At 41.5% G+C, this 12024-nt stretch overlaps 1 protein-coding gene across 2 annotated transcripts; it reads right to left on the bottom strand.

Annotated features, from left to right (window-relative positions):
• Window positions 1-912: 912 nt before the first annotated feature.
• Window positions 913-11738, bottom strand: snx27b (sorting nexin 27b). Of its 2 annotated transcripts, none has more exons than XM_034553475.1 (13): window positions 11265-11738; window positions 7956-8187; window positions 7609-7801; window positions 7300-7364; window positions 7103-7207; window positions 6909-6987; window positions 6031-6194; window positions 5864-5953; window positions 5321-5470; window positions 5096-5224; window positions 3801-3860; window positions 3642-3704; window positions 913-3526 (listed from the first exon to the last, which is right to left on the bottom strand). In XM_034553475.1, the coding sequence occupies exons 1-13, from the start codon at window positions 11594-11596 to the stop codon at window positions 3482-3484; spliced, it is 1707 nt and encodes a 568-aa protein (XP_034409366.1). In that variant the 5' UTR covers window positions 11597-11738; the 3' UTR covers window positions 913-3481. The 2 variants fall into 2 exon arrangements, with proteins under 2 accessions (XP_034409366.1, XP_034409365.1); XM_034553474.1 differs by having other exon boundaries at window positions 3656-3704.
• Window positions 11739-12024: the final 286 nt, after the last annotated feature.

Below are 12024 nucleotides of genomic sequence, written 5' to 3'. Positions count from 1 at the left end.
CCTCACACAGCTGAGAGAAGCAAAGCAGCACATGTAATAAATCTAAGATACTCCCCTCCTTCGGGGGCTCAGTCCCCCGTTCTGTGTCGACACTTCACGCAGAGCTGTTTGTTCAGAGGAGAAGCAAACAGAGTCATACCAGTGGAGGTTGATGCAGCGAGCAGAAGAGTGGGTTATTTTTGCAATATCAAGGGGCCGCTGCAATGTGTGGCTGCAGTTGTCGTACAAATTTGCATCGAATATCACACAAAGCAGAGCAACCGCAAACCCACTCATGCACCAAGTGGTGAAAGTAAGGAAACCTGCTGCAGAGCTAATGCAGTAACCACGCATACTCCTAAAGCTGTCTGTGTCTAGTGCTCACACACACATTCACACACACATGCACACACACACACATACACATGCTGAACTGCTGACAGTGCTGTCAGTTCAGTTCAGTTTGCTCATGGGGGGAAAACTAAGAGAAGGGAGTAATTGTTGAAATAATGTCTGTATTTCGATAGTTAAATCAAACTACTAAATTGATACAATACACACAATAATGACATATTTGATCACTTTAACATCTTATTTGAAGTCAGTCAGCTTTTCCACTATAGACAATCAGTCGTTCTGACTGGCTGAACCCGGTGCACACACACACACACACACACACACACACACACACTAATGTTCCTATCCTAATATTTCAGATCTCCAATGCTACATTTTGAAATATTGAAACCTACAAGTTGGCAACAAAATCTACTTGTTTTGGTTTCTTTTTTAATTTAAATCACCTTCAAAGCTACACATATTGTTGTGAACAAGTTGTGGTAAGAAACTGATCAATGCTCACCATTTGTAAGACGTCTTCCAGGGCAGGTTTCTGGCCCATGGATGTTAGCATGAGGAAAAAAAACTAACTTTGCATCAATAAATTGGTTTATTTAAAAGAATATGTTACAATTTATTACAGTAAGCGACGTAACCAAACACTTTGTCTTGAATTTTACATTTCAACATGTCAAAGAATCTGCAGGTTGTCAATCTCCATCCTCTTCTTAGCGTGACTTTTCGAAAAACTTTAAGAGATGCTGAATTTAACATAGTATCTGAAATAAATAAAATGAGTGACACTTCACTTTAGTCAGGATGAGAGAGAGAGAGAGAAAGAGAGAGTTGTGAGCAAACACTTGAAGGTGAGATCAGACAACCGACCGTGTAAAACACGGCCCAATAAAACAGACAAGGATCCTGGGAAATGCATTCAGCCTTTAGGATGGCAATTCTCTCAACTCAAGGCTCAACACATTCACTTAAACCTACGTACACACCCACCAAGGTCTGTTGAAGCTCATTAATCACACAAAAGGGCGTTTGTGAACTGCACCATCATTAAAACAAGCACCTTAGCAAGAGTCGCTGATCTCCAATCTATGACTCTTTCCTTAACAAAACAATACTGTTGATATTCTTACTACGAGCCAAGCAGGATTTAAGGATGGGAGGAAATTGAATAGTAGCATTTACAAACATTCACTGGCATCATACACCGATCACATGACTTAATTAAGTAAGAAAATTAATTGGTGATAATTTTGTTTTGCACACTTGAAGTTTCCTTCAACACAGGTCTTTGCTTTGAGCATCAGTTTGCTTATCTCTCTACTCATTTTGCATAAATAAGCCACATTATGACATACAGTATATTGATTTTGGAATGTTCATATTTCTGTGATAATAAACAATGATCACACGGCACTACTAGGAGGGCTCATTTTGTAAAAGCTCAAAGCAACTGAATGTATAGTATCTTTTGGATAAAAAATGAACTTTTAAAATGTTCTAAATGAGGTTATAATAAAGAATATGGAAGTACAATATTACACTGAGCAATGATTCTGATTTAAAGGCAGCATGTAATCATATTCTAATGTTATAACCTCTAATTGCATTTTTGTCAGCCTGAAGTCACTATTGCATCATCAGACAATGTTATACATTATGTATATTACATTATTCTAGGAATGACAACATTAACTGGGTTTATTTAGAGGGACCTTGAATTACGGTGTTTATCAAACACCACCGTTCTGGGATCAGTTGCTCCAAAGCCTTTAGTGAATGTGCACAGTAATCTTCATAATCTATCATGTTGATAAAGTGTGCAAGCTGCCCTTTTTTTGCAAAGAACTTCTCGTTCCACTTAACCTGACTCCAGAGTGCATAAGTGGTTCAACAGTACTGCGCAGTACCGGCTACAGAGATAAATAGTGCTGCAACCGGAAAGGTCTTCTGGATTACAGGCCGATGATAAATCCCGTGGGTGCTTTCAGAACCAAAGCAATCAGGGCCTGCAGGAGAACAGGCAGGAGGAGGAGGACCCCTGTTGTCTCTTATGGGTAATACACGATAAACATGATGTACTTCACTGATCAGTGCTCCACATCATCACTGCCGCGCTACAATGGCTTCACATGATACTATAAATACATACAAGTTTAATGCGTGATGCTGCACATTGCATGTGCCATTTGATGGTGCAGTATATATAATCGTACTGTAGTCAGTCAAAAATCTATGTAAACTAAGTACAGGCTAGTTCCAGTAATATGCTCACTATCTGCTTCTTAGGTTACATTTCCCACATTCTGAGGTTGTTAATACTGTTTGATAAAGTGCAACATTAGTCTAAAGTTTAACGTTGTTGCAGCTCATGTGTCAAATAATCACAGCTGTGACTCTGAATGAAAAAAATAAAATAAATAAATGTCCACTTTCTCTCTCCCGTCTCTCTTTTGCCACATTACAATGTTAATAGTTATCTTTTATGAATGCGAATTGATCGTCAAACCGATGAAAATGGATGTAATTCAGCTGTGACTTACCTTCTGAGGGCCTCACAGTTTCTCATTAGGGACGCATAATTAACACACACAAACACACTTGCGCGCTAACAACTGGCCAAAAAGACACAGAAGAACTGCTGCTCTCATCCGTAAATGGAGAAAACCAAGTGTCTTCCTGTGGTCAGCCCTCAGCATCTCTGATCAGTATTATCGGTGTTCCCGTTTGCGAGCACTCACAGCCTTACTTTCCCTTGTAAATCCAACAATATTTCCTTATTCAGCTTCTCTTCCCAGTAGGACTCCTTCAGAAGAGGGCCAAAACGTCCTCATGTACAAGTCACATTCCACTTAAAGTCCCTACCAATAAGAAGAAGGGTTGCATGAATCCCTGACTTAAAGTCTAGAGAGACCTCATTTCTTGTTGACAGAGCTCTGTTTTAATGCATGATTATGGTGCGCTGGATTCAAGAGTTCTGTTTTCTGATTTTTCGATTTGTTCATTTGCAGGTGCTTGTTGGTTTGCATGTATCGGGGGTAGCTTCTGAGGTTGTAGCTGATGGAGTGTAAATGATGACCATGTAGTTAATAGCTGAGTGTTGCTGGGTCGGTGACGACGGTTTCAGCTTAAGAGGTAACGATCTCCCTTCCTAGGTGCCTCCATCCTTTCTGTGCCTCAGCAGCTGGAAAATATTCTGAAACAGAAACAGCAATCAGGAGGAAGACACACAAACTCAGAGATAGAAAACAGATACATTCATCCAGGCTCTTGATTAATCGTGTACCAGACAGAGGCAGGCAAAGCCTTACCTTGCCACACATACCATCTTTACTGCAGTTCTTATTGTCCTTGTCTGTAGCCTCCTCTTCCACCTGTAGAAACACACACAATGCAGGTATCAGCGAAGGGCCCAATGGAAAACGTAAAAGGCTTGTAATAGAGTGAGTCTGTTCATAGATGGTCCTTACCTCTTTCCTCCACTTTAGCTCACAGAAGACTCTCTCGAAGCACTCATGCATGTAGTTAAACTGAACATCAGCCATGGATGGCAAATACAAAGACAGAAACAGGAATTTAGATTTAAAAGACAAATAAGAATGATGTTTATACGGTTTACAGTTTTTATTTTAAAGGAATAGTTAGATATTTTTGGATATACACTTATTGTTTCATGGTGAAGAGTTAGATAACAAGATCGATACCACTCTTGTGTCTCAAGGTTACAGCCAGCAGCTGGTTAGCTTACCACAAAGACAGGAAATTAAGGGAAATGGCTAGCCTAGCTTAGCTCAAAGACTGGAAACAGAAGGAAACAGCTAGCCTAGCTTAGCTCAAAGACTGGAAACAGAAGGAAACAGCTAGCCTAGCTTAGCGCAAAGACTGGAAACAGAAGGAAACAGCTAGCCAAGATTTGTAAATTGGTTGTGTTAATTTGTGAGCTTTACATGTGATTGTAGATGTAATTCTACTACCACCTGTAAGGCTCACAAATATTATATTTATATTTAATCAACACAAAAAGTGTAAAAGCACAGTCACACATTCGCAAAATTCTAATGCGAGCGAAGGGGCGAAAAACATTTGTTTCTGGTGGCAAAGAAAATTTGTATTCACAAAGTTGACCTTAGGGGAACTTTTCAGATGAATTTTCAGGCCCCTTGGCAGGCGATGGCCACTTGCCTGCATTTGTGTGACCAAATCAACCGATCAACACTTTGATTAACCAAACAAGAGGTGAGCTTTAGAAATAGCCTACGGGTAGACAGCCCAAGTCTCAAGTCTTTATGCTAAGCCAAGTTAGCGGCCTGCTAACGGTAACTTAATAATCACCATATAGATCACCTAACTCTCCTCAAAGGGCGACAATGCACATTCCTCAAATGTCAAACTATTCTATAAAATTACAAAAGCAACTCTACGGATCTTGAGTATTTTCATTTTACGTATTTACAAAGTAAAGCAGGTTCTGATGTTATACAACAGGAATTTAAACACTGTATATCAAGAGACTTGTTTACAAATTAAAAAGCTGTTATAAATGTTGCGAGTGAGGAAGAAAGGAAACTGATCATCTGAGTCATTATTCAATAAATCTGAACAGATGACACTTTGGACAGGGAGATTACCAAAACCTTTACAGGATCATATTTTCCCCATGTGGTTCCAAACCTCCATAACATGTTTTTTACGACTGATGGAGCTATATTTTCACAAGAATAATTTGACTACTATAGCACATGCGTAATATGCGTGTGATACTCACATAGGGCGTAAATATCTTGACCCAGCGTGGTTTCTTCTCTCCTCGTGCATATTCAAAGCAGAAGGCCATGCCCTCTTCATCTGTGTCCCACCTCTGCATCTCCCCCCATTCGAATGCAATCACCTGGTTCTGGAACAACATTGATGCTTTAGTACACTCTCTCCATTATACATACAAACCATGTCTATACACACACACACACACTAACAAACAGTCGCCCCTTGCCTCGAGTGTCCCTTCCTCGGTGCAAGCGTGCAGCTTGAAGTGGTGAATGCTGATGGCTGTGATGACGTGGCCTTTACGTCGGGAGTCGCAGGCACAGTGTGGGAATATGATCTCATTGTAGCCCTCGCAGTCCCTCAACAGACTCATATACTAAGAAAGAAAGAGCCAGAGGAGACAAGATAGTGGTTTGTATATGACAATATGTAGATGATCTGAAAACAGGGTGGGAGTGTTTACCTGCTCTCTCCGTAGAGTAATCTATTCATGCTTTCAGACAGAGGGGAACTCGCTTGCTTTCTCTATGCACACTTTCCTCCCCAGTCAAACCTTCACTCTCACTGTTAGACAACCTCCATACCTAGAGGACTCTGTGCTGTTTCCCCTTTGTTAACTCACACACAGTGAAGGGAGAGTTAACATGTGGGAGAGAGGGGATGAAATGTACCACACTGAAGTACAATGCGTAACTCTATCTGCCTCTGTAAGCTATTCAGGAACAGTAGTAGTGGAGCTGTGTGGTGTGTGTTCATATGTGAGACTGACCATGGACAGCTTCTTCTGCTCAGCCAGCTTTTGCAGCTGGTAGGACTTCTGCTCTGCTTTGATGAAGCCTTTCTTCACATCATCTACAGCCTGCAAAGATAGGGGACACGGTCAAGAAAACCCACAAAAAGCACATTCATACACAACACGGAAGAAGACAGGCACACCTGGTGGAAGAAGTAGTTGACAGCAAACTGGTTGTCATTGAGCAGAATCTCCTCTTCTGTAGTGAAGAGCCACTTGCGCAGGGTGAGGCAGGTTCCTGGGATGGCTGAGGTATAGTTCTGTACATACAGTTTGTGGGGGAACTCGTTGGGGGCAAGCTTACGCACTGAGGAATAAAGAGAGAGACAAACGGGAGGGAGGGAATGAAAGAGAGTGATGTCCCATTCTTACGTACTACCTAGTTTATCTAAGTTTGTTGCAATAAATGCAATTTCTTTCAGTTATTCAACCCACAATAAAGATTACCATTTAGCATTAAGTGTCGAGTTCAAGTCAACAATAATACTGAAAGGTAACCAGTGAGAAAAGGCGAGAGGAAGGGTCTTGTTTTTGCTTCTAACTCCAATTTGGAAATAAAAGTGGTGGAAGGAATGCAAATATTTATGATGATTTTATCTGCCACTTCCAATTAATGTATTGGCTGAAAGAAACCATTCTGAACTGTTTTTACTGCTACTGTATTGCTGCTTCTGGCTTTGCAGTAACAGACAGAGCACACGGTTCATAGAGAACGAATTCAGTGGAGCTACAAGGGCTGAAAAGAACTACTTGGAATATAGAATAATTTATATCCTTATACCACACTGGATTTGAGAAATCAGTGTTGAAGTGACAAAGAGGAACATTCATGCACAAAGGCTCTCAGGTAATATAGTTGAGACTATTTTGAAAAGGATTAAGAAATCATGATATATATGTCATTGTGCGATACTGGCTGCAACTAAAGACAACCATTTTTAAAGAAAGATGGGAAACATTTTCTCGACATAGAAAAGTTAATACAGGCAAACTCCAAGCTCAATTGCAGGTTCTTACTAACCAAAGGTGTGGTTGATGACCTCAAATAGAGCAAAATAGCTGGCTGTTACACTGTCCATTCCCAGTTTCATTACCACAGCCTGAGAGAAAAGTAGAGAGACAGAATAACTGGGAGTTAAAAAAAGGAAACAGAAAGAGTGAAGCACTGTAATCACATCACCTTTATAATGGTTACAGTTACTCAGGCCTGTTTACCTGGTAGACCTGATCTGTAGTAGAGTTTTTGCAAACTCTAACGGTGAGCGTGGTTTTGTCGGGCATGGCTATTCTCAACTCCACATCTGACACGCCATTATAGTTCTAGGTCATGAGAAGGAGAGACAGACTGCACGGTGAATCACATGCAAACAACTGCATAACGATACAAACATGTATTTTTCTTCTTCTTTTACCTCATCGGATTCAGACAGGAACTCCTGCATGATGTCACTTTCTCCAATTACCCGTACAGAGCACACTGCAGACAACAGACAATATACATAAAGTACAGATTTTTCTTATGTGGTTCTTAACCGTGGTTATACAATGCAATACAACCAACGGTATAGTTATGGACTTTGGAGTGGACAGTATTTATCCCAGACCTTTCCACACTTTTCCCCCCATTACTTAACAAACCCCAGAAAGGATGATACTAATTACTAAATTCCGACTTCACCAATGTTTTCTAGAAACCCTACGTCTCCTTCTCTCTGCCTGACCTTTCTCCAGGTATTCTTCAAGGCCTCTGCGTCGTGCGTCCAGCTGCTGCTCTGACAGGGAAAAAGGCCATTTCCCAGGCAGCTTGGGGCACGTGAAGTTGGCAAACTCCCTCTTCAGGTTTTGGTGTAGGATCACAAACTCACGGTAACGCTTGGAGCACAGCTGCCTTCCTGCCATGTACACATTATATGCCTGGACGTGAATGCAGAGAAAGAGAAACATTTAAATGAATGTACCAACGCAATAACAGGGAGTTTAAGACCAATCCGTTCACTTATTCATGCTTCCAAATTCAACTTCTTCCTCTCATTTAGTCATCTATGAATTCATACACAATGGCACCCACCACAAACTTTTCCTGGTTGAGCTCAGTGTGTTTGTAGCTCGGCACAGAAATGGGGACGGCCTGCTTTTCGGAGTAGTCATAGCAGGACTGGGCTGAGATGTCGTCTCCGGGATCCAAGCAGTCGGTCTCCTGTGGTGGGACGGACAGCACGGCCAGCACCAGCTCCCTCTCTCCAGCCCGGATCAGATCCACCACCTGCTTGTGGGTTGCTCCCTCTACATTCACACCATTACTGTAGAAAACATGGAGGAAGAGATGTGATAGTTGTTGAGTTTTTTTTATTCACACATGAGCCTTTTCTCATCTTAAAGAAATACTATCTTGCCTACAATATTCCATCTTACACTGTTTATATCTCTGGCACATTCTGTTCGTAGAGGACTGAATTATACTGAAAGGGTTTCAATACAAAAGGAGTACACAAAAAAAAGAGACACATCTCACGACATAAAATATAATAATAATGAAAAATTAAATAGACTTGAATGCAGAAAACAACAATGAAAATGTGTTTTCTCAAAGGTAGCATTTACACAGGACTGTTGTATTCATATACTTATAATGAATCATCATTTTGTATTGTAGGCTTATCTCAAGGAGAAATAGCAAAAAGCATTGAATTGTGAGAGAGCTTCTGCATGCGTTTATTATGACAGAGGCTTTGTCCTCAAAATTCCCTCAGAAATAAGACCTTTGGTTTATGTCATTAGGAAAGCTGAGCATGAGTAACACTGGGTGTGTTCCCTTTGGCAGGCACGTGTCAGGGCTGATGAGACTAGCGACTGTGTGTCAATGGTTAGCAGATCCGTCTTACAATCAGGGGCTTGGCGGTTCAATCCCCGCCCAAGTCGATGTGTCCTTGAGCAAGACACTTAACCCTGATTTGCTCCCTGTAGCTGTTCTACGGTGTATGAACAGTACTCAAAGAAGCCGCTACATTAAGCTCTCAGCATCACCTCTAGCGATTGTTTATGACACTATTTAAAAACACATTCTAAAGTAATGGGTAGTTAGGCAAATTAAGTCGTAAACCATATCACAATAAGATTTAATAAATCACATTATTCTTTGCTTTCGTTCTAATGTAAAGGACTGTTGCCATTTTTATAGCAACGTGCAATATAGGGCTGCAGGGACTATGTCTTTTAGAAAATTGGCATCGCACTGGTTCCCACGACAAGAAGCCAATAGGACTTTTCTGTTGGATTTTGAAAAGAAATTGCAGAATAAAAAGCTCTGTGGCAAATACAAGTTAATGATACATGTTTTATCCATAACGATAATCTTCACAAATATACATGTGAAGCGTAATTGTAATCGCCAGACGTAAAATGCTGACATTAGGCTATAAAGGAATTACACAACGAGGCTGTGAAAGCAGACTAGTCGACGTGATGACATTTTGTAGTCTCATTTAGCCACTTTTAACCGCCTTATAAAGACACATACAAGTTTTAATGTTCCGGGAAATGGAAAAATTAGGAAATAAGAATTAGACTGTAATCTTAATGATGCACAAAACAAGGCAGTTGTGTGCCTGACAGCTGATCTGTTTTGTCAGCCATTATGTCATGGAATTGCTTTTATTGACAGGTTGACACATGCCTAAAGCTTTCTAATATCTAATAACTTATTGGTAAGAGATAACTTCATATGAATGCGCAATCGAGTAAATGGACGCTTCTGAGCCAGGGTGCACATAGAAAAGCTGAAAGATGATTATGTCGTGGGAAAAAAGCTAAAAGACCGATAGGGGAGACGTCTTGCAGGTGGGAGAAATAACAAAAGTCTCCTACAACACAAAATACCAACCAAGCATTTTGGCAGCGTTTTCATTTTAGCAGCTTTATGACTATATACTTAGCACCTGATGTAGTGCCCTTTGCACCTGCACTATCAGCACTTGTGGGCATTATAAATATTGTTCTGTGTGTCATATTTTCAGTTCTTCTGTATTTATAACTCAAGGCAATAGTTATTTCATGTGTTTGTATTACTGCTGTTTTCTATGTTGTCCTCTATGAATGCACAGTGCACATTCACTTAGACTTAGACACTTGCAAAAAATCTCAAAGCTAAAACTGCCACAATAATATACACTGCAAACAAGAGGGTAATGTTCTGAGTATTTGACATTATACGTCTTTATTGTCAAGTGGCCAAGTGTCAAGTGGGAGGCTGACAAAAGTTGTCCTGCACTATAAATTATTCTGTTCCAAAGGTTCAGAATCAGGAGTTGTTTGTAAATGTGCGAAGATATATATTGATAGCAAGTATGGGCAAGACTTATCTACAGCATAAGAGACACGGGAGAAAAGACCATCTAACGCCTTGTTAGCTGATGCCAACACTGAGGCAGCATAAATTAGTGCAAATGGTAGGCATGAACGAGAATACAAACATTACATTCATCATAATGAATTACGCCAATACAATACAAATAAAAAAACTGACTCACAGGATGTCCTGTGTATACAATATATGAAAATGCACACACATACATCCACACGCTTGCATACAAGCACAGTATAATAATATACTTATTATATATAATAATGGGGTCAACACACTGCCAGGTTACTGCAGGCCACCCATTAACAAAGCAGTGTGCAAACGCCAGCCAATGAGATACTGACTTTTAGAGAGCGAAGCCAATCAGAATTGAACTGAAGGCATCCCTCCCTTTCTGCATCACCATATCCCACACACACAGACACACTAAAGCGTTGGTGCTGATGCTGCGCTATGGGCTGTGTGTGCCTCTCCATAGCAACATAGCCTAACACCAGCAAGCAATCTCCACGCAAACTAACTTGCCAGTGAGGACAATCACCTCTCTCCTAAATGCAACATCAGATCCATGTGTTGTTAACTGACCAGACTCAGTGATGATGGGGATGCTGTTTTGGCTTCTTTCAACCTGAGTGATGAATTGTAAGCAAAGCGAGCTCGATGCAGACACCTAACACACTGCATCTGGTGACATGATATGAACGTGTACAAGGTGTGGACTTGAGGATATGTGGCATGCCGTGGATGATCAGAATCTGATTCAGTGTGACCGGAATGTGTATTGATCCCTCGCTCGTTTCTATCCGACACAAACAATCCTTTCATGAGGACGAACCTCTGCCCTGCAAGACCAGCGCCATAGTGCGCGCTCACTCAGGCTTTCTGGTGGCCGACGCCGTTCCCAGTAGACTGCGGATGATGCTCGAAAGTTCACAATCACTCTGAGATAATAAAGTAATGTGTACGTGAACATTACTTAAATATGTTTTGGGTGATGCTAAGACAGTAGCCACTTACACCTCGAGAATCCTGTCCCCCTTCGAAATACCGGCTCTGTCGGCGGCGCCTCCCGGTAGGACCGCGCTGACATGCTGCAGCGGAGGGTACAGCTCCCCGTTAATGCTTCGTAGTTGCCCGCCTTCACTGACTTGTCCCCGGACATTGAACCCATAGCCCGAGTCAGACTTCACTATCCGGACCAGCCGCGGGCCTGAAGTAACGGTAGTTGCCGTCTGGCAGCTGCCTCCAGTGCCCGGTGTAACGTTACAGCTACCGGAGCCGTTGCGAGAAGAAGGGTAAGGCAACGGAGGGACCGATGAACAACTTCCTTGTCCCTCGACGTCCGCCATGTTTCTATACTCTTTGTATCATCCACTCAAATTCAGAGAACAATAAATACCCAACAAACATTAGCTTGTAGTAGCGGGCTAATCAGCTCGGCTAGCTAACTGACCGAGATCGCCGGGAAAAGCCGACAAAGTCCGATGATTCACGAGGCTGCCCGAGGATGCATTCCATTCGGCTCACGTGTGTATTGGCTAGTTTCCTGGCCAGGGCACATAATAGTATACAAACAAGTTGTGAGTCAGTCAGTGTTATTTTCTGACTAAATGATCAATGTTATGAACCAGTCTGACTGTCAGCCAGTTGTGCCCAAACTTTGGATCGGAAATACTTCTCATCCTCTTTATTAGGCTCATTGTTTCAGCCACACAAGACCAAAGGGAAATAAATGTTATGGACGCCTCAGAGTGAAAGCTTTAAACACAAGGGGGCA

Source organism: Cyclopterus lumpus, chromosome 16 (assembly GCF_009769545.1).
Source record: "Cyclopterus lumpus isolate fCycLum1 chromosome 16, fCycLum1.pri, whole genome shotgun sequence".
NCBI lineage: Eukaryota > Metazoa > Chordata > Actinopteri > Perciformes > Cyclopteridae > Cyclopterus > Cyclopterus lumpus.
This window is presented reverse-complemented; position numbering and strand designations above follow the sequence as displayed.

What these genes read in the sequence shown, in the direction of transcription:
- snx27b (XM_034553474.1), bottom strand. Translation starts at nt 11,596, where the DNA reads ATGGCGGACGTCGAGGGACAAGGAAGTTGTTCATCGGTCCCTCCGTTG. An exon ending in TGAAGAATACCTGGAGAAAG is followed by an intron (nt 7,365 to 7,608) that starts GTCAGGCAGAGA and finishes TGTTGTCTGCAG; the next exon opens with TGTGCTCTGTACGGGTAATT. An exon ending in CTACAGATCAGGTCTACCAG is followed by an intron (nt 6,988 to 7,102) that starts GTAAACAGGCCT and finishes CTTTTCTCTCAG; the next exon opens with GCTGTGGTAATGAAACTGGG.